Below are 24,542 nucleotides of genomic sequence, written 5' to 3'. Positions count from 1 at the left end.
GCAATTTGTGCTTCTTGGTGGTAATTTATGATTAAATAGTACCCACAAATAATATGTTAGCCCAGAATGAGTTTGAGGCCCTGCTCAGCCCAAACAGCTCCATTACACTCAGCAGAACAGTAATAAATGGAAAGCAAGGAAAAGTTTCAGGATATAATGAGTCTGAATACTAAAGAGCTAAACTAATACAAAAGATAGAAATGCAATTTATCGAACAGTACAAAGTCCATTTTGTGCCTTAGCGAGTTATAAAAATACAATAATGATGGTTTTTCTGGTTTGAAGCCAAATGTCCTATTTTTCCACACGTTTTTCTTGCTGCAGAATTTGTGAATGTCTTCTTTGCTCACTGCAGAATTAAAATTTACTGCAGAATTCACTGCTTCTATCTGCCTTCAGCTCAATAGCCAGAAATTATATCCTTTAAGCATCCTAGTCACTTAGAGTAATAAATAAGCTGAAGGCTGTGCTCATTCCATGAAAATATAGGTTTGTTTTTATCTTTATACAGTCTTTTCACCCTATGGAGAATACAAAATTTATTCTCAGCTAGAAAAATAAATTATTGGAGGGATTATCTTGCAACCTTATGATTAGGTATAAATCCAGAATTAATTGAAAATGGATGTGAAACCTATAATCTCTTGCTGAAATAGATTGTACAGCAAAATATCTCTTTGTCCATGGTTCATATTTGCCTAATACCAAGTAGTTGAGATGAATAAAATAGCTACTAAAATATAGCCTGTAAAATAGAGTTGGTGTTCTCATAAAAGATGAGACATGGCTCCCTGGCTGTACTGGAAATGAAGTTGCCTTCTTCTGCCATGTATTAGTTTCTTCTTTCATGCAATATTGATCATATTTCATACAGCAACATCTGAAACTAAAGAAAATAGTATTAATGCTCAAAAAGTTGAGGTTAGAAAAGCAGTCTTTTCTAATTTGCTTTAGATTTAATGTCATTGTGATGGTACTCAACAACTTCAGATTTCTTTCAACTTTCACAGTAGTGAATATTCCTCTTTATTACAAATGCAAACAAGATTATAACCAAGAGACCAGCCAAACAGGGGACAGACATTAGAATGGAGCAAAACACCCAGGTGTGATACCTGCCTATCGGATCACGTTTCAAGTACCTGCTCCACAAGAGTATGACACAAAAACCTGAGCGGGAAGCACTCGTACTTATTCACTGCTGAGAGAAGCTCAGTGATCTGAGGTCACCTAAACAGCCAGCGAGGCAGAGGCAGAAGCTGCCCTAGAGGGCAATCCTAGAGGTGCCCATGCCTGAGGCAGCCTGGAAAAGGCATCTCGATGGTCCCTCAAAGAGGAGGTCCCCTTTCCACCAGCTCTCCCTCCTGGGTTGTGTCTTTATGAGCTCCTCACTCTGCAGCACAGGGTTCACAAGGGAACTTGGAGTATTAGGAGAATCCTGACCAAAATATGCTAAAATACCCTAATGAAAATAAAACTGCTTTAGAAGAATCTGAAACACCAGCCAGATGGAAGAATTTGCAATCACAGAATCATGGTTGGAAAAGACCTTCAAGACCAGCAAGTCCAACCATGTGCCCCCCCTCACCTCCTCACCTCCATTATACTGGTATTTGGTGGAATAAATTGGGCAATAATGAAATAAGCATTTTTCATTTTCTAAAATGACACGAAGGAAGCTTTGGGAAATTGGACAGCAGCTGCTGAAGTCGCATGTGATGAGCAACCTCGAAATATGAAAACTCCCAGCTCCAAATTGGGCTCATCTTTAGCTTTTAGGGAACTATACAATGTAGGGGCGAGAAGTACAAGATTCCTGCCCTTTCTCTTCTCACATTGAGCTACAAAACAACTACAGCTGCTACTTATTCTGGTAGTTCATGTATCTGAGGGCCCAATAGCTACATCTGCCTCCCTTCACATCTTAAAAGTGTGGAAGAGAAGTGCTTCTTTGGCCATGAACTCACACTGGAGGTTGCAGCTGCTGGAGTTAGCTGGAAAACAGCAAATGTGGGCAGGACAAAATGCAATGACAGCTGATGAGAGCCAATGGAACAAAACTTTTAACAATGGAACAAAACGTTTAACACGGGCACGTTTAATGGGCACGTTTCTACAGTGCCCATAACAGCCCTGTTTTGCAAGCAAACATGAGTGCTTCCCTTCTAAAACCCCTCTGTATCTCCTTTGGAGAGAAACACACCTTGGTGGGCATTTTAAGCAGCCCAATATTGTGCCGAGTACTGGTGAATGCACCAACAATCAGATTCTGAGAGTTGAGGCTAAAAGGAGTTTTATTTTTAATGTGTGAATCAGACTTGAATCTGTTCCGGGAGCAGAAAGAGTGGAGATATTATCTTGCATGATGTTTTAAAAATAAACAGATAACTCTGTGTTGCATGCGCTTCTTACAGCGTCTGAAGCTGCATGAGGAACTTAATATTTGTTTGTGGACTTATCTACAGGGATTCACGGAAACAGGACAGATGGCATCTTGCAGAAACGTCTACCTGGTACACACAGCGTGTCAGCACTTGTGCAAAGTGCTGCCCTGAGCCACGTGGCACTCAGCTTAACCAGGGCACTAACCACAGCACAGCTATCGCCCCTGAGCTCTTCAGAGACGGCGACAAAAGGATAAGCGAAAGTATCTTGTCAATTGAAAATTCACCGTCTGTTCTTTACAAATATATGTACGATTTCGAAAAACAGAGCTTATCTGTAATCTTCCTCTTCTCCTGTGTGCACTTGCTAAGTGCCTTTGCCAGAATGCTTTGAACGGGGAGTTTCACTGTTTTCCCTTGAGTTCTTTGTGCTTAGGTTGTTTGTGTGGGTGTCTTGCTCAGAGAGGCACAGGAGAGAGGCACTCTTTGAAATGTGAAAATATTTTTGTAAAGCTGCAATCACAAAGGGAAAAGCAAGCAAAAATTATATTTTTAGTCTATTTTTCTACTTGTGCTAATAAGGCCTGTAATCCTCGTGTTGAAAGACTCTTTTGAAAGGAAGGAGGGGCCTGGGCCAAACCTGTGTGATAGCCCGGATGGGCTAGCATTGAATTTTCCGGGTCTTAGCTCATGTTCTGTACAGTTCAGCTCCTAAATTTCTTTCATTTTACAGTTTCAGTGAAAAAAGTTTTCAGTTTTTTGACCATACACATTCTTCTTCCCATGTATCCTCTCTCTTAGCTCTTTATCTGTCTCATGCTTTAGTCTTACGATCCATTACACTGCAAGGCAAGATTAATTCTTAAATTGGGTATTCACTGGGAGAATGACTTGTCTTATTTAACTGTAAAGCTACAAGGTCACTTAGGAAACACAAAGACACGAAGCACCTTCAAGGATCTCCAGGCTTTTTACAAAGAGAGATGAAGTGCTGATGGAAAGGGAAGTGTACTAAAAATTATTGGCAACTGCCAAGGTGGAACTTCCATTAGCTTTTATGCAGCTTTTACTACTTCAACCTGTTTTATTAACAGAATTAATGGGAGACAGGACACTAATATTGTTTATCTTGACCTTGGGACATTAACAAAGAGAATGTTGTAGTAAATAAAGTACCGCTATAAATAAAAAAACAGAAAAAAGGAAAAGAATTTCTACAATCATTGGCCATTAGACACTGAGTCTTCTTTATTCCTGAAACTATCAGTTCTGTATCTGTCATTAATTCCCCCAAATAAGATAAAATGTTGTTATGTCCTTAGTCATCTGTGAAGTTTTGAAATTGCTTAGTGCTCCTTAGGGAGAATTTAATGCTGCTTTCTCTTAAATGGGCAGAGGGCAGAAATCCTGTAAAAGAGGCTCCCAGTTGCTCTTCATGCTGTACACACGTGATTGTTCTGCTCTGACGGCTGCATGTTTAGAGTGTGTTTTTAGCCTGGAAGAGATCACCTGCTTAGCCAGAATCTGCCTGGGTTTCACACAGCTCAGGCTGCTGGGGAAAGGGCAGGACAGAGACCGACCTGGAGAACAGCCCTTCCTTGGGACACGTTTTCTTAAGCCTCAAAGGACAAGTTTAGCTGAAATCTTCTCTATGGAAGAAAGTTATAAGGGCTGGCTATCAGCAAAAATGTCTTACCAGATGCTTTAGTGCTTTCCTATAGACAGTTCCCTATATGTAGGGAGCTTTTAATGAGCATGGGGATCTTAATTGCTCCCTTGGTCCAATAGCAGTAGAAGAGGTCTTCCACTGTTCTCAGGAATTGTTATCAAATCAAGTGCATTCAGAAATGTTAGTTGTCTCACGGTTTCACATGCTGCCCTTTTGAAGTAAAGGAAGCCAAGAGCCTAACTTTGATATATAAATCCAGTATTTATCCTTGTGATCTGCTGAAAGACCTGATGTTCTCCTGGATTTCTTGCTATCAGTCCAGGTTGCTATTTCTCTTTTCATTTATCACAGAAGAGGCATTTTAGAACTGCTAAAATAATAGTTGATGAAAGTAATGCTTTAGAAGTTAAAAGTACTACACAACCTCTGTTTTAGCTGGGGATAAATCTGACTGAGGACCACTGGTAGAAAAAAAGAAGCTGGTTTTCCAGAGCCTCTTTCTCTGTGGTCCTAAAGCAAATATTTGCTTTCTTGAATGCAATGTTTATGCTTTCCAACCAAATAAACAGGACCTCATAACTTGCAGTAATTCTTATGTCACCTTTTGACAGTGCTAAGGAAATATCTCCACAGCTGTCACACATAAACAGAGAACTCTCTTAAATCACCCGGGAGACTTGACTCATGCATTTTTCCAGGACAGTTGATATTGGGGTCATTTAATGAAAGATGGCAGAAATACAGGAGGATCCTTAATTTCAGCCCTCAAATGCTGTGGTAATAGGTATCCTGAAAATATACGGAGAGATTAAGTGACCCGTGTTGAAAACGTTCTCCTTTTGCATAGGTGGGGGTACAGAAGTTGATACATTTTTAATTAGCTGAATTTGTTCCCAATCAAAGGTCTGCCAAGCTGGTTCTTCTCCTCGCAGAAAGAGGAGACATAATAGTTAATTTAATCATAACAATGGCAGTGCTGGCAGGTCCATCCCAGTGGTTACTCCATAATGACCAAAGTTAAGTTGAAGTGGGAATGGACCAGGACACTTTGTGTCCAGCATCTAAAAACCGTCCTTGGTGAAGCCGGTATCCTGGAAGGAAACGGGAAGCTGCTGCTGCTCAGCTGCTGTAGGGTGAAGGTGCTGATTGGTAGCCCCTGCTCAGGGACACATGCCAGCACAACCTCAGAAGTTCCTGTTCCTAGGCTCAGGCTAAGTGCTGGCTCTTCCTATGGGAAACAATTAAGATGGGTGATTCTGTGGGAAGTGGAGCTATGGGAAGGTAAAGGTTTTCCTGAAGAGATGGTTGACGTGTCAGAAAGAAGAGGTCTGAAGTACCCAAATGCTGCAGGAGCTGGGAGGCAGCCCCAGGCAAGGAAGAGGCCACCCCAAGGAGAGGCCACAGGAGGTCGGCACAAGGGTCTCACCAGCACAAGCTCCTGGGATCCAGGAGGCAAGGACATGAACTCCAATCATCAGATACGGCTCTCAACTATATCAGCGACTTCCCAAGTCATGTTATCTATCCCTATTACCGTTTTAAAATGCTAATAATGACACCTTTTCATCTTTACAAGTGCTCGTAAGATTTCTGGATGGGAACCATTTATCCAGTGGTCATTATTTTTAGTTATTATAATATACCACCCTGTAACCCAGCAAGTCTCTCTCAGAAGCAAAATTGTAATTTGGCTGTATTATTAATTTATTATAGAAGTAGTTTGCCTTTTCCACACAATAATTCTTCAGCTGTGCTCTCAACATAAAACTTCAATTTTTATAGTCACACATGAAGTACAGAAATCAAACAGCACTTTAGCACACCGGTTTTTTTCCAGGGCATCAAAAAGATAGCATGTCATCATGCTGAGTTTTCACTAGAACTCTATCCAGTTTAAATATATGTAAATAAAGAAGGATGTTTCTAAAGGAAAAAGCTTCTTACGCTTTTAACCTAAAGTATGTGCCATGTGCAGTAATATAAACCTGTGCATATAGCCACAACTTTGTTTATGCAGTTGATACATTAGTGTGCTTGTATTATCTATTCAAGTAGCATCCATTCCATTTTTAGGCATTAAAGGTACTGCCTAGGAGAGGTATCTATTACATATTACTGCGGGTTTCTTTTCCTCTGTCCTTGTCAGAAACAAGTGTCAGTGCCATACTGCAGTCCAGGACACAGTCTCCTACACCAGAAAAAGGGGCAGAATTTGCACTGGCTTCAGGGACATGTACAGAATAACAAACTAACAGATTAGCTTATTGATCATTCTTCCTACCAGAAGGAAAAGTGAATTTGTTTTCTTGCCACCTACCTTTTACAAACCTTTAAAAGATAGTCATCTCTATTGCCATTACTAGTAGATATTTCTTACTATTTATTTTAAAAATACGAGGCAAAACAGAGTAATCCAGGAGCTGTAAGATATTTGCTTACCTTCTGCACATGATGCCCCCACATGGCAATGCTCGTGCTCAGGAATTACAGACAGTATCTCCACAGTCTCTGCTGTAAGTCGAGTCCTTTGCTTGTTGTTCTCTGCTACTAAAGGTTAGAATAATTATTATCCATATTAAGAACACCTGCAGAGTGTTAAACTTTGCAGATTTAAAATATTGAAACCTATTATAAATACAAGAGAGAAGCTCAGAGCTAGTACAGGCTAATGGGGCCAGAGTTATGGATATCTTCTGTTTTTTCAAAGAACTGCAGAAGAGCACACAAGAGATTAACCGCAGGTCCATCCTGTCTCAGACCATCTATAACTTCTGTAACCCCCTTTGGAGCTTCTGAGTTTTTCCTAAGTTCACAGTGAAAGGATGATGGGCTATGAGACATATTTAGCTTCATCCCTTCTCCAGCTTCTATCTCATTGGAGATTTTCTCCTTTACAAATACAATTAAAAAGCACATTTCAGCTCTTGGTAATTAAGCAACTGCATATGAAAAGCAAAATAAAACTGAGGAAGTAATGGAAATAGCAGTGGATCGTATTCCAGCCTTGGGACAAACCTGCATGGAACAGGGCTATAGGCTGGCACTTACTCCCTTCGGAGCCCGCGTGCAGCCCTGCTCTGCACACACACACACAGAGCACCAGCATCCCGCTGGGATTATGCAGGGGCTATAAAAAGCTCCTGAAAATTACTCATGCCCTATAGATTTTATCCTCTTTTCAGAAAAGTAGCAAAAGACCCAAAGTGGTAATTAGGCTTCATGTTTTATTCTGGAAGCATCAGGCTGCAGGGACATGTGAGCCTGAGATAAGTGCCGAACACTGGGATGAGCTTTCCCTGCCCTGCGTGATTCCCCTAAGCTGCAGAGGAAAAGACAAGTGTTCAGCTGCTCAGGAATTAACTGAGAAGTACCAGAAGCAAAGATGTAATGCTCCACTTGGCCAAGATGAAACAAATTTCTTCTTTCTTCGCTTCCATTTTCTTGATACTACAATAGATGTAGTATCTTGATACTACAATAGATGTAGATACTGCCTGTTCTCCTTGCTCAATGGGCTTGAACTCAGTGGGATACCGGCCCTGACACTACAGGGACAGAGTTTGCTTTCATTTATAACCCGTAAAGGAAACTGAAGCAACAATAGCAATGCACCTGAGAGGGCAGGACTTGGCCTGAGTTCTCTAATCTCATTAGTAAGGAACTAATGTTTTCATAGGATAGAATGATATAGGAATTCTTTACAGGCATATTACAGTTATTAAGCCCACTTATTTCAAATGTTGTGCATGATACAAAGTCTATACAGGCCAGAAAACAACTGCAGGCCAAAAACCCTGGAGTTTTATTATTTGAGGCCTGGTTGCCAGCCTGATCTTGCAATGTCCCTCTTTCACGAAAGGTTATTAGATTACCATCCAACTGCTTGGTGCTAGAGAGTCTTTAACACATTAAAACATGTACTTTAAACAAGCCACCATTTCCCCTGTCACTACAGAGTATAAAATTGCTATACTTGAGAATGGCAAACACTTCCCTTTCCCGCCAACCTCTATGCTACACATTGGTTTCTGCATTTCTTGTAGCCCAAACCAAGGGAAGTTAAACCACACATTCCCTAAGATAATGCCTTGTGTTTTCTTGTTATTGACATCAAACTTGAAAAGAGAAAAAGGAAGTTTGATGTCTCTGGATAAGCCAGGAGGCCGGAGCTGCCGCCGGGCCTGAGGCCAAAGCCTCGGCACGGGCACCTGGTTTTGATTTGACGTTTGATACCGAAAGCAGCTGATCACAGCTCAGCCAGGTCCTGTGCACATGTGCTGACTCAGGGCTGCACTCGTTTTCACAAGAGAAACAATTAATTCTAAAATGCCAGGTCAGGAGCACAGATATGTACGAAGATTGCAAGAATCCATCTAGGAATTCACAGGCTGTTGAATTCTCAGTATGTTAGTGCTTCTACAAACACAGTCCCTGCAATGCTCTGTGCCACGGCTGGGCCATGCTCCAAATCTCTTCCAGCAGATATAATGTGAATATTCATTTGATAATGCTGAAAGTCGAGAGCATCATGATATAATAAAAAGAAAACATACTGAAATACATTAATACATTAGAATTAACTTTGCACTACTATGAGCCACACAACTGAATCAAGGAATCCTATATCCATATCCTAAAATGTAATGAACCCAATTGTGACTTTGTCAATGGAGTATCACTGAAAATGGGAAGGAGTGAACACACTCCTTGAGCCGTGTGGCAGACAGCATTACGTCTGAACTATCCACAGATATGTTTGGTTGTTCTCACAGACTGTAGAGTAGTAATATACTGATATGAATGTTTTGATTCCTCTCTGGGGACCCCCCTTCTGAAACAGGAATAGCAGCATTTTTTTTCCAATAAACCCTATGCTGCTTTCAGACTAGGGTAGGAATAGGTAAGAAATACCATTCTTAAGTAAGAAAAATAAGGTCTGAATGAGAAATTACAGTGGTAAACTTCCAAAGATAAAAATTCACCCTCTGGTTTATAACCCATATATTTATATTATTACAACTTCCAAAATTAGAAACCCCTACTGGGAAGATTCACTCCAGCTATTAAAAATCCAGATTTCTAAAGTCTGTTTCTTGTGCAACTTTCCTTTTTTAAGTACAGTTCATACACAGTGGCCTGCTCCCAACAGTAAATCCAGGCTTACATGTTTTGGGATACCCCCATATGAGAACAGTCATACTTACTTAGGTGCCAGTAGTGGAAAAAGTTCTTAACAATTTAACGAAGGTTGATTAAGAAAAAGGTATGGAGCAAGGTATATTGTATTCAACAGCCTGTGAATTCCAAGACAAATTCTTGCAGCCTTTGACCTATCATATCTGTGCTACTTACCTGGCATAATTCATCAGCTAAACCCCAGTATTTTGGAAGCTAGGCCTACATCCTCATTCTTCATACAAGCAAGAACTTTTCTTCTATGGTTGATTTCCTGTGTGCTACTACTATCATCTCCTACCTAATATGAAAGTGCCTTATGCATGGAAATACAGCTCTGTCACTTGAAGAACATTTACTTCTTGCCCTGGAGAAAAAGCATCCTGTGCTCTCCTCTTTGCAGTCTCATGGTTGCATTTAAGGGCAACTGTATTTTATCGATTCAAGGCATTCACAGAACTGTTTTGTGTAAATATAATGACATGAACGAACACAAGCTCTAGAAAATATATTCTGTCAACATCTACAACCAGAATTCTTTAAAACTCTCCTCTTTTCTCTCTGTGTTTAATCCCTAGTAGTACTTACTATATGCCATTTCCTCCTTTCCTGTGGCCACCAAACTTAGTTATATGATATATGGACACAGAAGCACTAACAGCTTCACCAGACAGTTTACACCATACATGGTGTAAATTACCTATTTATGGGGAAGCACAAGCTCAAAAGTTTGTAGGACCAAAAGTGATATTAAGTCACTATTTCCTGAGCTCACCTAGGAAATCATTCTCATTCACAAAGCATAAGATTTATTCTTTTCCACTCTTATCATTTATGAATTTTGAATAACCTTTTAGTAGTAACTATATCTACATGAAATATTGTCACATCATCTCAGAGCTACTGTCACTTATCCTCATTCCAGTGTTTCCAGGATGGTTGTTTTGTCTTCTTCTAGGGATCACAACTTTCTGTTTCTAGGTTCCAAACTGTGCACTAATGATAATGAAAATTATATCAAAGATATTATTAAGGACTGTTGAAGAAGTAACCCATAGCTATTTATAATCCAGGAGAAAATCTTGAAGTCAGTAGAAAAAAAAATACATTTCGGATAGCCTTTATTGTACTTTAAACCATAATGGTGTAAATCAGAGAAAAAAAAAAAAAGGTTACTGAATTGCCTAGAATTATAGTGTGTGAAATCAATGAAATTCAGATTAGAATAAAACCCATTATGGTGTTTCATATAGCTAAGCATCTTTCTTGATTTAATGGATAGACTGAAGTGACAGGAATACAGAAGCAAGAAGAGCAGCCAATACTGGATTCCCATCTCCTTCAATATAGTAAAACTAGATTTGAATTTCTATAAAAGTCCATCATCAAAAATGCCTTTGGATATACAACACTAAAGCTGTCATTGTGAACATGATGATAAAACAGGGCTGGTACTAGCGAAGCAACTCAAGGCGGAAGGTGGCAGAGACAGATTCCTTTCTCAGGAGATGAAAATAATGAGCTCATAAATACATCTGAGAGGTAGCCAGCATCTAAAACTGGGGAACATAAATTGTAATCCCAGCAGAGCTCAGACAGACAGGCAGCATTTCACTCTTTTCTAGGTGAAATTGAAATGCTTCAAGTTACTGCACTGCAGAGAGAAATTACTGAGTCTTCTCTAACTCCGGAAGAATTTCCAATACAAATGGCCAGGTACTCAAGCCTAATTTTAAAACTCCTCTTCTCTTCTCTTCTCTTCTCGTCTCTTCTCGTCTCGTCTCGTCTCGTCTCGTCTCGTCTCGTCTCGTCTCGTCTCTTCTCTTCTCTTCTCTTCTCTTCTCTTCTCTTCTCCTCTCCTCTCCTCTCCTCTCCTCTCCTCTCCTCTCCTCTTATTTGCTGTCTTCATATGTGTTTTTGTTTTGGAGGGAAGTTGTTCTGCTATTCAAAACTATTGTTGTATATGTTCATGGTAATATTTGAAAAGACAGGGTCCCTTCCATGAAACAAGAATTCATGGGTTTATTAAAGAATATAACTCTTCTAGCATTATCTAACTTAGACCTAATTTCTGTTTACATAGAGAATGTTTTGGGGTTTTTTTTTTGCCAAACTAAAATTTCAGGAACCATACTTTGAGTTTAGCCATGCCACTTAGCACTTATTTGTGCTAGACATAGTATATTCTTAGAAGACCAATTTTTAGTAGCTATCTGAAATTATGAAGCTACATTTTGTGGAAATTTTGCCCACAAATAGGCAACAGCATGCCAGCAAAACCAATTCTGTGGGTCCTACTTCCTTCATTCCAGCCCTTGATAGAAGATTTTTGTCAAGAATCATAGTCACATAGAACATGCAAACATGTCAGTATACTTGGGTATACTTTTCACACACACATTCCACTCATGCCAAACTCCAAGTGTGGAACATAACATCACCAAAAATTAAAATGAAGTAAAAACACCCCAAAACAATGAAGACATTAATACAAGGCATTTAGAAGATTGAAGGAAGCATGGTATACAAAGGCTTTCTTATAGTTTCACAGTCAGGGTTATTTATTTTAAATATAAATATGTTTCAATAAGGAAGCCAGATCATGCTATATTTGTGTAGAATCAAGATAACTAAACTAACCTCTAACTAAACTGAAGCATCCCAAGGCTTAAAGGTCTTTCTTAACCCACTCAATCCTAAGGCTTCATTAGGCTTATATTTTACTTTTATATTGCTTACCAGGAAAAAGGCGAGTTTTAGTAGCAGATATAGTTCTTCCTGCACGTCTCGAAATGCTGCTGCTTAGAGTGGTTGATACTGCTGCTGCTCTCTGTTTATAGTCTGTTTTAAACAGAATGAATTGTCTTCAGCTATAGAATTACATACAGCACTCATTAGAAGGAAAGCTGGCAAAACCCCTGATATTTAAGTTGTTCATCAGCCCTCTCCAAAAAAAAAAAAAAAAAAAAAAAAGGCTTTTATAATTGAACTGACTTATCCTAAAAAATCCTGGACACCTGAAAAATCAGGTTTATAGGAAAGTTTTGAAACTTTCCAGGAAGGTCTAGGGACAGAGTTTTTTCATTTACCTATGTTTTTTTTTTTCCTAAATTCCAGTCAGGTTTACCTTTTTCAAATTATTCTTCCCACTACTATGTGCCTTGAATAATTTTTGGAAGGCTATGAAAAAAAGGGTCATGCCTGTTTCTGCCTAGGTGCAGATGCTCACGGCTGACAGTGGAAGAGAAAGAACCGAGTGTCCAGCTTCCTTGCAAGTGGGGGGATTTCATTTTGGGGGCAGAGCAAGAGAAAAAGCTCTCTGTGCCAGAGAGAGAAAGACATAGCTGGACTGGACACCTCTGACTGGCCTTAGCAGCCAGTTTATGAGCTCTTTGCATCATTTTGCTGCCTTTTAACAGCCTCGGCTTGGTAGAGCTACTGTGGTTGATGGTGCAGCTCTTGCACTTAACACTGTCCTACCAGCAGTTCAGGACTCAGCTTCTGAGGACACGCTTGCCCCAATTCTACATAATAGAATTGATTTTCATATTTTTCTTCAGAGAATCCTGGAAAATTTAATGCTAAAAAAATTCATTAAATTAGCATTATTTAGGTCATGACTTTTTTCCAATACCCAGCTGAGATTTAATATGCTGCAGCCTAAGCAGACATCATAACAGTTAATGTCAAAGGAACCTCTGGATGAAGCTGAAAGACAAGAGGAGAAGGGTAAAGGCATAAGGACTAATGTCTAATTTAACTCCTTTGTTAAATGAAGATCAGTTATAACTTCCACTAAGTCTATCTGGGTATTTTGTTTTATGTACTCATGGAAATTACTCCATTAATGTTTCAGAGGGTCTCAGAGTCTGCCTTGCACAATTTCTTGGAAGATCTTAAGAGGAAATGAATTATTTCCTGTTTCTTGCAAGCAGTATGAGCAGTAGTGCTCATAAACTAAGAAAAAAACTACCAAGTGAATTGTGACTGTAAAAATTCTTATTAGACACACACACAAAAAAAAAACCTGTTTTAGACTCATGGAAATGCCTGATTCTTCAGGCAGAAACAGAACAGAAAGAACAGAAAAAAAATAGTGTGTAGATTTGTAATTACAGCTCATAATATAATACATACATATCAGGAAGAGGACTCATAGGCATATTTCTATAATGCTTATCTTTTCATTGGTAAAACTCTGATGTTGTTCATAGTACTATCTATAGTGAGCATAATGAATGAAATTATTATTCCTGTGTTAACAGGAAAGGGTTTCTAGAAGACAATTAGTAATTGCTAGTAATAGTAATGGTCGGGTGTCTTTCCCATTCGTGTGGAAGACATTCCACCACAGCATGAGAAACCTGTATCCAAGAACTGATGTCTAAAAGATTAAAGACAGTACATTGTTAATCATAACCACTAATAGGAGTTCTGCATGAAAAACAGGGTGTTACGAATCATACTCATGAAATTTATAGGTAGCTTTCAAATTGCAGATAAAAATCCTTCAAAATAGAGCATTTAAACTCAACTTGTAAAGACCTAATTTATATTTTAGGGGATTTTTATATGCATAAAACAGGACTCTGGCTCTGGCAGTAAGTAAAAGATCATATATTTCAACCAACATAATGAGAAAAAAAAGTTTATTTTGTTTTATTTTGGCTGGGGAGGAGGCACTTGTTACAGATGTGCCATTTTAAGCAACTATTCAGTTTATTCATTAAAAATATACACATAAAATGTTTACTTTATGCAAATTCTTTTCACAGAAACCTCTTGTGTGGAGGCACTCTTTTTCTTCCTGTTCAGCTAGGACTAAAGCCCGATTCCTACTGCCCTTTTGCTACCAAAGGGCCTGTGGATAGAGCAAGGATGATGAAGAGCGTGGATGTAGCTTGTTGTGCTTCCTTGCCCCCGTGGCCAAGCTCTGCGCCCTGCAGCTCGGGACTGCCAGCGGAGCGGAGGGGTATCTGGTGAAAGCAGCTGAACCCTGGTCCTCTGGACACATCCGGGGCTCACACGGGCAGGAACTCCCAGGAAACTGCTGTGGACAGCAGCTAAGTGCTCTTACCTCAAATAATAGGTTAAGTGACGCTCTTGTCACACTGATAAAACAGGCAGCCCTCTTTGCCAGCTGCAGCCGACTTCTGATGAAAAGTAAAACCCAGCAGCTGACAAGAAGTCAGGTTTCCAGGTTGTTTTTTGCACAGGAGACAGTACATTCGTTGCTCAAAGGTTTCACTCCTGGGAGAAAGCTACAATTTTATTCTCACTTCCTTCAAGGTACAGTGCCAGAAGTAACACTGCAAATCCCTATCCAGCCTCAGCCTGAAGTGGATCACAGGAGAGGAGCCTGCCTCAGCTGGTGAAGTCTTTATGTAGAAATAATTGTTCCAGTCTCTGAATAAGAAACTAAGAACAAGATCTGTCCTAATAAAATGACCTTTTAAATCACTTGGAAAAGACATGAGAGCTGACCTCAGAAATCACAGTATCATTTTCTTTGCTGAAATCACAGAAAAGAGAAGGAATTATACCTGGGCTGGCTTCAGCTCTCAAGTTAGGAGGGCAGAGCTTCGTTTGCCTCCGTGGCACTGCAACGTCACTGACTTTAGGTGAGCACTTTTTAGGCCAGACAGCAGAGTCTGTATTTCCTTGTATCTATATTTTGCCTTGATCCTGATCTGGATGGATCATAATCAAGGGAGGAAAGGCAATTTCACTCTCTGCTTCTATTTAGTCACTGGCATTTCTGCTGAAACCTTCAGTAGTGTTTAGCTGTAATCTTTTTATCTACTGGAACCAGTCTGAAACCAGATGCTCATTCCACCAAGGATCACAGGCTGCCAAGGGTCTGTCAGCTGTAAACACTTGTCATTCACCACCACCAAGTCTGCTTTTGCATTGGCACTTCAGACGTCACTAATCTGTGTATCCCAGACCCTTTAAATGAAAGTTCTTGCTATATTAGAACTGTACAATTGGCTGAACCATGTTAATAACAAACAACTTTGTTACAGCAATACATTTTACTTTGTACTGTATACAATAAGTTGTATAGACATAAATCTAAGTTTACACAGATTAACTTTTTATTACTTACAGTTTTGTTTATTTTCTTGGACAATTTTGTAGACAACAACGGAAACAGTGACCACAAACACTATTGGAATCATACCGAGCCATACGATCTTCGTCATACACATGGGATCTGTCCATAAAATACAGAAGAGAGAAAATGAATCAGGAAATGACTGACAGGAAAAGCATCCTATCGTGGCTCTCTTGGTAGGTTTTTGGATCACGACTATTCCTGATGGATAAACATTAAAATAAAAATAAGATTGTGTCTTTCTCTTTTAGCCTTGAGTGTTATTTGTGATTAAGCTTATTCTCCGTGATTTATCCTCATTTTAATCTGTATCTATCTCTTCATGTCTGAAATCATTATATGTAGCTAAGTGAATGAAAACTTTTTGATTTGTGTGAAGTGTTACATGTGATGCTGCAAGAAGAATATGCTTCAAACATGAACTTTTATATTTAAGGGAAGGCGAAGGTAAAGTATACCAAAACCCTTTTTGTGTTTTGGTGGGCACCAGCAGAACTGGCCCACTGTCCAACACACACCTGTACTGGTATTCTCTTCATGTATGGGAGATGGTAGATACAGATACTACAAACTACTATTTTCCTGCTCTTGACTTGAAATACTATAATTAAAGCCATCTTAACTTCCTTTATCTCTTTTCCACTGAGAAGTCCTGAGGTTGCTACTAATAACCTTGTGGTTCTTTGATGGGGCACAGTTTATCCCCTCTAATTCAGAAGCAAAAGCACCTCCTCGAGCACAGAGTAGTCCACCTCAAATAATAGTGACTTAAAATGATTTATAAATCAGTATTGCCCAGCCTGGGCTCTGAGCATCTCTCTGGCTTTGTTTTGAAGTAACTAGAAAAAAAAAAAAAAAAAAAAAAAAAAAAGGTGTATTCTCAATTCTTCATGTTCGTTTGAGATAATCACTTAATTCATAGCTAATTTACAATTGTGATACGAGTTAGTAGAGCAAGTTAAAAAAGGTACTCATAGCTAAACCTACCTGTGTAAAAAAACTAAGCTGCTGTCAGTAGATTTTACCTAGGATTGTTTAAGTAGCTCATGTTCAGCCAGCGTAAAACCTCATTATTTTTTCGAGCAAAACTACAGCATAAAATATATTTGCCATACAAAACTAAATGAATGTAATAATTCACCTACTCCCTGACAGCAAATGCTCCATACATGGACTAGAAGCCCTGGCCATGCTCAGGCAATGAGCCAAAAAACTCCCGCAGCACAAAGAAATTTAAAATCTGACAGGCTGTCCTCTGGGAAAACAACACCAAGCTCAGCCAGAGATTTCCTATTTAAGCAGACTGTAGGAAAGCTGAAAGTCGGGTTTGCAGCAGGATACTAGGAAAAGTCAAATCTGTCCCCTGATTCTCCTGTCATTGAAGTTGATAGGATTTTTTAAGTTTACCTCAAAAACAACATGATTAGGGCACTGCAGGTAAAGGTAGGGGGAAAGGCAATTCCAGGTTTTGTCATAAATGAATGCTGGAAGTCTGCCAACATTAAACAAAATAAAAGAAAGGAAAAAAAAAGGTAAGTGAATTTACAGAGACATATTTTTTCTGTGTTGCATCTAGGAAGAAAATAGAGCAAAACACAGTTTAAATCACTCTTTACAGAGTTGCATTTGTGTGTACTGTTTTAATAAGAGATGACCAAATAAAGTGTTTTTTTTTTTTTTTTTTTTCTTCCATCTCCTCTCTCTTTTCTCTTTGGGAATACTTTAAAACAGATGCTGAAAGCAGAGAATTACCTAGTGGAGACTTTTTGCAAGATTCCCATAGATTCTGAGCTTGATTCCCCTTCAAACTCTCCTTTGTAACTTACATTCCACATAGGACTTCAGCTGCGGTGAAACATTTATACAGTCATTTTGGTCTTCCGCCATTGCCACCAGACAGGAGTGATTCAGGTGTCCTGCAGCTGCATTTCTTTCTCTGATTATTGAGTTGTTGATGTGGACTTCCAGCATGTAGTATGTGTGATGCTCATCCTCATTCTCAGGAAGCACGGTGAAATTGAAATATTTATAAAAATATACAAGATCTTCTGTTTCCATTTCAAGAGAACCTTTTGCTCGTGCAACTACAATTTTAAACAAAACATACATGTTATATAACATATAGTGGAGACAGAGAGAAAACTTTCATTCAAATTCTTTGTCTCATTCCTTCTGAGGAGATCTGAAGGGTATTGATTAGCTAACCAAAATACATCTCCTCAACCAAAATAGCCTATTTTTGCTTGATTACCAGCTTCAAAACTATTCAGTTCTTTTTGTCGTTTGGTCTTCTGTTGACAGGGATAATAGAAAATTGGACTGTGGGAAAAAAAAATTTAAAAGTGAAAGCCATATGATGCTAGTTGCTTGAAGTGTAATCTAGTCTGTCTGCTATCTGTTGCAGAAGGTTTTTGAAAGTTTCATTGCAAAAGACACAAGCTGTAATGCATTCCTCTGTTTACTGCTTGGCCTATTGCCCATGTTGCTAGGAGTGTATGACCAAAAACCAAAATCCAGAAGCATCCTCTCCCCCAAAATTTTCCAGGCACTTTGCAAGAATACAAGGCAAAGAAGGGTTATGATACTACTGCTCTGAAGTGGTGTTGATGTTGCTGAACTCTTCTCTGGAATGCTGGACCTGTCTTTAGTCAGTGTTGCCCTCTATCAGAACTATGTTGTCCATTTCTGATACTACATAGTTACATATAACATCGACTGGGAGTACAAAAATGGGGTTCTTGGCTGTTTTAAGAATTATATGGCTCTTTTTGTTCAATTTCTTCTTCTCTTACTTACTTTTTTTAACTGCTCTTGCTTCTTGGGGAACAACGTTCCTCTGTCTATTGGATTCACACTCGGAGTACATAATAGGTGGCTGTTGTTCTCTGCTGGAGGATTGACACATACAGGAAATATTTTGGAAATTGGGGTGATTTACAATGGCCTTCAGTAAAATAGTCTGGTTCTTTCTTCTTTGTTGCAGGGAGCTTTTGCAAGACTTGTTAAAAGTGCATAGTGGAAAAGTGATATTGTTTAATGAGCAGCTATCCCTGCACGATATCATTACAGTGTTATCTGCAAAACAGAGGTACTGTATTAGCAAGACAGTCATTTAGGGCACATGAACAAATATGTGCATGTTAAATGTCATGCGAGATACTTTTTAACCATCATACAATAAAACATAAGGTTTCTTTCTTGCGGATTTTGGCAGCATACTGAATACATAATCAAGTGAGTGAAAGCAAGCACAGAATATTCCCACAACGTATATCCTGGACTTGATTGTTGAATTACATGAAATCTCTTCTCATAATAACTTTCATTTGTGGTAGTATCTAGTCATATCCCTGTTTGAAAGCTGTTCAGATTCGATTGTGTTTGAAAAGAAGATGAAGCCTCTCATATTCACAGAGGGAATTTAGCCCTGGAGCCATACAGCTACAGTATGCCAGTAAGATTATGCTATAAAACAGCTTTAATCAGAATGAAAACTTTCTCTCTAATGATAGTGGAACTGTACAGGGAAACTATACAGAAATGCACCCAAATTCTGAGCACAGATTTAAGACCTGTTATCGAAATGAACCAGCAATCAAGGAATCTTCATGATGACCAACTATTTTCTTGCCATTCTTAGTCAAATTTCAGTATCAGATTACTATAGCTGTAGTACATTTATGCAATTCTGGAAAATAACAGAAAACTGAGTATTAATTACTAGTGAAAACTGAATATTAATTATCAGTGAAGGGGTTTTAGCTGCTAGGACACAATACAAAATAAATGTCCTTATGAACACAACTAATTGCTCTCTCTCTGTCTGGAGATCATGCAGTACAAACCTGGAGTTTTGTAGTTTAGCTTCCAATTCTAGGGGTACCCTTCCAGCTCTGGGAAGACTAATTTATGCATCTAATGCTCGTAAAAATTCACTGGAGTTATGTTGCCATAAATCATTATGTATGGAAAGAAAAACACAGCCTTCAATTGCTCCAGCTCTTAACTGCAATCTGACAGCTTCAATAGGGCATCTGCACCCGCATCCAGGGAGACTAACCTCAGAATCAACTTGGTGAAAGACTGCAGGCAGGATTCAGAAGTAAAAGCCAAAAATCAAATGCCAACGTCAACTACCTTCACTTTATTAACCGTATATCAGAGAGTCATAAACTCCTCATAAAACAGATAATAAATTGGAATGTAAAATATACATCATATACAGATAAGAAGATAATTTATTTGAATACCAAAAAAAAAAAAAAAAAAAAAAAAAAGGTCAAGCAAAGTTTAGGACTTGATCTTTCCCTTATTTGCATCAAAGATTTCCCACAAAATGCTCCTGATCTGAACCCCACAACCTGGCAAGAAGCAAGCTCTTGAAATCAAATTCTTCCAGCCTGAAGAGTTTAGTGCAAAGAGTCTTGGAGGAAAAGAGCCAGGAGTAAAAATTGAATTCTTATTCTAATCTCATGCAAGGCATGTGTGCATCTGGGCAGCTCGCCTAAAACCACTGCTGCAGCTTTCAGGATCAGCTAATGGCCATTCTCCACAGACTTGTTCCACACAGAAATTTGCCCTTGGACGTGTGGATCTGCCAGCTGGGCTGTGCCTGTAGCGTTATGTCCATGCAGAGCACCATGAACATCGTTCTGCATCATGTTGTCCACACGGCCTTACTAGCTCCAGTACTGCCCTTTAGGCGTGGTCTAGATACTTATAAAGTATCTGGTAGGAATGAATATGATGATATGATACATATCATCATACACATGTTCATGATACATATGATACGTAGGACAGAAATCATATGTATCTGATTAGAAATGTATGGTGTTCTACTAGTGAGGGTGCTTACCATCCTCTTGAGGACTTTTACTGGGACTCCATCCAAATTACAATCTGGTAATAGAAAGAGATTAGAGGGAAAAAAAAAAAGACGATTTTGTAGGGGAGGATACATATGGCTGAACACAGTAAATATGATTGGAAAAGGACTGGGTTTCTCAGTGGATTACAAGGAGTCAGGCAGAACCGGACTCACAAAGGCCTGCTGCTTCGTGCGGGCCTTAGTGGGGAACATTCCCTCCCAAAGGTGAGCACTGCTTGTTGGAAACATGTAAAGCTCCAAGGAAATCTGAATGCAAACAAACTGTAATTATAAGGATTGGTGAGACCAAACCAAGCCAAAAATATCTAAGAAACTTTGCTTTATTTTCAAACATCCGTAACTTAAGTGCTTAATGTTAAGAAGTTCTGAGATTCTGAAATTCCTTTGCTAAGCCTCTATTTATAGGTTTTTTTCTATAGAAAAACCACTTCCACTGAAATGAAATTATTCACAGGGAGCATCTGCATTTGTAAAAAAAAAAATGCTTCCTATTAAGAAAATCATAAATATTTAATTTTAGATTGGCCTGACCTTTCTTTGTTGGTGATATTCTGTTTTGAATCAATTCAGCAGTATATTAAGTTTCATTTTTATCACTGCCTTGTGCAAATGACAGCAGTAAAGTTGGAGTTACATAAAGTTGCAGAGCTACAGCTTGGTACAACTTGCAGAATACAATACCTGGGTTATGTAAAAGCAAGGTGGACCAAGAGGACAGCAGAGGGACTGAGAGCATGAGACTAAACTACAAGTTCCTGCTGTAAAGCAATGTAGGCTGAAGCTGCAGTGACTCATAACTAAACAAGTGGGTTGCTTTACAAATGCAAAGGAAATATTTCACTCTTGGTAACACTGAACAGTGTTAGAGATCTTTAAAGGCTTGGTTTATTGAAAATTTGATATACTGCAGAATTGCTACTCAATGAGAAGCAAAAATTCCAAATTTTACTTTCTTCTCCCTGTACTCTCTGCTTACCTGGCACTTTTGGGGCTGTACTGAAACCTGAAATACCCACAAGCCTTAAACATGATCTTAGAAAAGCATGTGGAGGTAGGAGGTCGCAAGCACTCATTTGGGCTTCAGAGGAAGATATACAGGGGCTGTTTCACAGCTCAGAGAAGATTTCCAACAATAACATTAGGTGTGTACAGTATTTTCCACAGCCTCACACGGCAGCCAGCAATTTGGAGCACCTGCAGCAAAGCAGATCTGTACTGAAACATCTGCAGCAAAGCAAATCTGTGCATCTGAAGTTTGATACAAAATCTGAAATAAAACCAGTTTCCAACGTGATTTTCAAGGAAGCACAGCGTCCCGGATTCCTTGAATTTTTTTACATTTTTCATGATAGTTACTCTCTTTTACTTTCATTTAGACATTGTTATGTATAATTACAACATCCCAAACAGGATAAATATTCTAAATTTCCGAACATAATTCGCTGCTGCTATATATTTCGCCTCACAGACATAAATAATTGGATTTTCTTCCTCAGACATGCTGTGGTGATTAAGTTCACACATAGATCTCAGAATTGCAATGAACTTGCTATTACAGCATGAAGCACCTCCACGAGGAGCAACGGAACAGAGAAAAATGCAATTACTCTTTGATGACTGACAATAAGGTCAGTATGTTTTCTGGCAATATTCATGCACTGTTTATTTGTGTTGTCTGTGCTAGCAAAGAATCTGGCTATTGCTTTAGCCACCTCCACATGACAGGAAAACATCAGTTATTCCAACGGCTTAAATCAGCTTTTTTTCTGTAATATTTGAGGATTACAGAAGTCATCAGGTTTTTCACCTGATAAAAAAAAATTGTGATTTTTCTTCTGGTGAATGAAAATAAAAATTTAAATATGAATAACCTAATTTGATATATTTTAATACTAAATTTCTGCAGAAAAGTATGCTCTATAAATAATTTAATGATGTCTGCGAACACATACTGTTTGTCAAAGGGAAGCTTTTTATTATGACATTGATTTATTCAAAACCCTAATTAGGAATGCCTCTGACAAGACTACTTAAATATTAATTTATATATGGATTTTTAACAAAGCACTGAATGCGAAATTTATACACATACATTTTGCATTCATCCTAAAGCCAGTATAGACCATTAGGATCACCAAGACGTATCTAGAATTTTTGTCACAGGATTTGTTTCACTCAGTTGTACCTATTCTGCTCCATGTTTTTTGACCAGGGTGTCACTGCATGTCTCTTTCTCAGACATGATCTCATATAGTAAGTGTACAAATGTTTACAGGCATTTCAGGATGGAGATTTCAAAAAGTTACCCTTTAAGACACAAGTACCTGTTACAGAAAAACATAAATATTTTAATTATTCTGTTTACAATGAAGATTGCAAAAGAACAGTTACAAAAAACACAATGTACATAAATAAATTACAAACTTCTACCAAATTAATGGAAATTAATATATATTCAAATTAACACATATTGTATATAAAGATATAATTAATTTTGCTGGTTAAAAATCTGAAGAAGCTAATATATATGTTTTACAAAGTCCATACGACTGCAGCATGATAAGCATCCCTTTTAAGAAAGTATATGCTAACTTTTCAACTGCAACCTGACCTCTAGAAAGAAGAAGAGGGCTATTTTAAAAGCTGATCACTCACCTTCCTGGACTTTGAAAAATTCAGGTAAACATACAATAAACATGGTAACGATTCCTATGGCTAATCTGAAGAGCTCTGATTTTCTCAGAGCCAAGCACATGTCCCTGCAGCCGCCCCATGTGGCGTGGGGATGGCGAGCTCCTTCCTGGTTTAGCTGCTAACTTAGTGCGGGGTTTATGCAAAACGGCTCCTGATCATTTCCTCTCTCCGCCACGGCCTTTCTTTCCACTTCTTGTTGCCTTAACTAACAGAGAGCCAAGTTCTTACACTGGCCTAGATGAGGATGACTCAAACGAACGCAATGAAGACCAAACCAACGTGGCAGGATGAAAATTAGAGAAGAACCTTGCTTAGAAACCGTTTTATTCTTTCGGGGTACTTTTCTTTTAGGAACATCACCCTCTAATGGCCGCTTTCATGTAGCTTCTGAACAGTAATCATCTCTGGGAAGGAATCTTGGTCTCATTTGGCCAAGAAGAATTTTTTTTTAAATGAGTCAGACCCTTATTACAGAAATGAGTCAGACCCAGATGGGTCGAATATGGAGGTTTTATGTTTTATTTATATAAGCATGCATTGTGGATAGGGGGAAGATAATTGTAAGTAACACAGTATCTTTACTTTAATAAGACTTTAATAGACTGTTGACGTGACTGTTAGGTTACAACTTACGTTCCTGATCTTGCAAATAAGCAATATTTTTCATACACTGAATGTGTGACATGAACACAGTATCATCGCTGCTGTATGCTTAAATGATCACCCATGTTGCCGACCTGTACTGTGACTTCAGTGTATTTTCCTACCCTTTACATTAACATGAAGACTCCAAAGAGCCCTTACTACTTCTGTACATTGTGGTGACCATTTCACCACTAAATTATTCTTTCCAGATGGAAAAAAAAAAAGTCTTCTGTGCTCACAACCACAATGATATTCCATAAATTCTTTTTATAGATGAAACAGCGAGCAACATTTCTGAAACGTTCTGTATGAAAGCACCCTGAATAATGCATATGTAAAAACAAACAATATGACTCACATATTGAGTGCACAGAGTATGAGACATTTAATTAATTCAGAAAGCTCTACTGATGTAGAACTTTTTCCCACAACTAATTAAATATTGAATACTACCAAAGTGAAGCAATGCCACTGAAGGTAGAACAAATGTCCCAAATGCCCTTCTTATCATCTAGTTATTTCAGACGATGAGCAGGCCAGGTGGAAGCAAATATAATACTCTTAATAGAGCTTTAGTGAATATAAATTTACTAATGTAGTATTTTAATCACATAGCGATTTCATGCAATGCAAGCAATGAAACCAAAGTGCAGTGAACTTTTTGTTTGGTTTTTTTTTGAAGTCTGCTGCCACAGAAGTAATAAGAACACAAGAAGTCATAGGTATGAACCTAGAAAGAAAAAGACACCCACTGCATCATTTATATTTGTCATCTGTTAGCAAATTAGCTCTACTTTGTGAAAGACTGTGTGAATCTTCCATATTTATATTCTCCTGCATTGAAGCTTGTGTAGTGAGTGTTATCAGAAGGAATGGAGAAAAATCTCCTGGAAATAGCAGTACAGCTCAGACAAGTAATATGTATGTATATATTTGTACGGCTTTCTAATGTATACAGATTTTCAT

At 38.6% G+C, this 24,542-nt stretch overlaps 1 protein-coding gene across 1 annotated transcript; it reads right to left on the bottom strand.

Moving 5' to 3' along the window:
- Positions 1–782: 782 nt before the first annotated feature.
- TMEM156 (transmembrane protein 156) lies at positions 783–22,992 on the bottom strand. The gene is made up of 7 exons (XM_026037772.1): positions 22,893–22,992; positions 18,143–18,421; positions 17,173–17,430; positions 15,338–15,445; positions 11,968–12,069; positions 6,493–6,600; positions 783–886 (listed from the first exon to the last, which is right to left on the bottom strand). Exons 1-7 carry the CDS (start codon positions 22,990–22,992, stop codon positions 867–869), a joined length of 975 nt encoding a protein of 324 aa, XP_025893557.1. The 3' UTR covers positions 783–866.
- Between the last annotated feature and the right edge of the window lie 1,550 nt (positions 22,993–24,542).

This window comes from Nothoprocta perdicaria, unplaced genomic scaffold (assembly GCF_003342845.1).
Source record: "Nothoprocta perdicaria isolate Ctin4 unplaced genomic scaffold, notPer1 scaffold_2, whole genome shotgun sequence".
NCBI lineage: Eukaryota > Metazoa > Chordata > Aves > Tinamiformes > Tinamidae > Nothoprocta > Nothoprocta perdicaria.
This window is presented reverse-complemented; position numbering and strand designations above follow the sequence as displayed.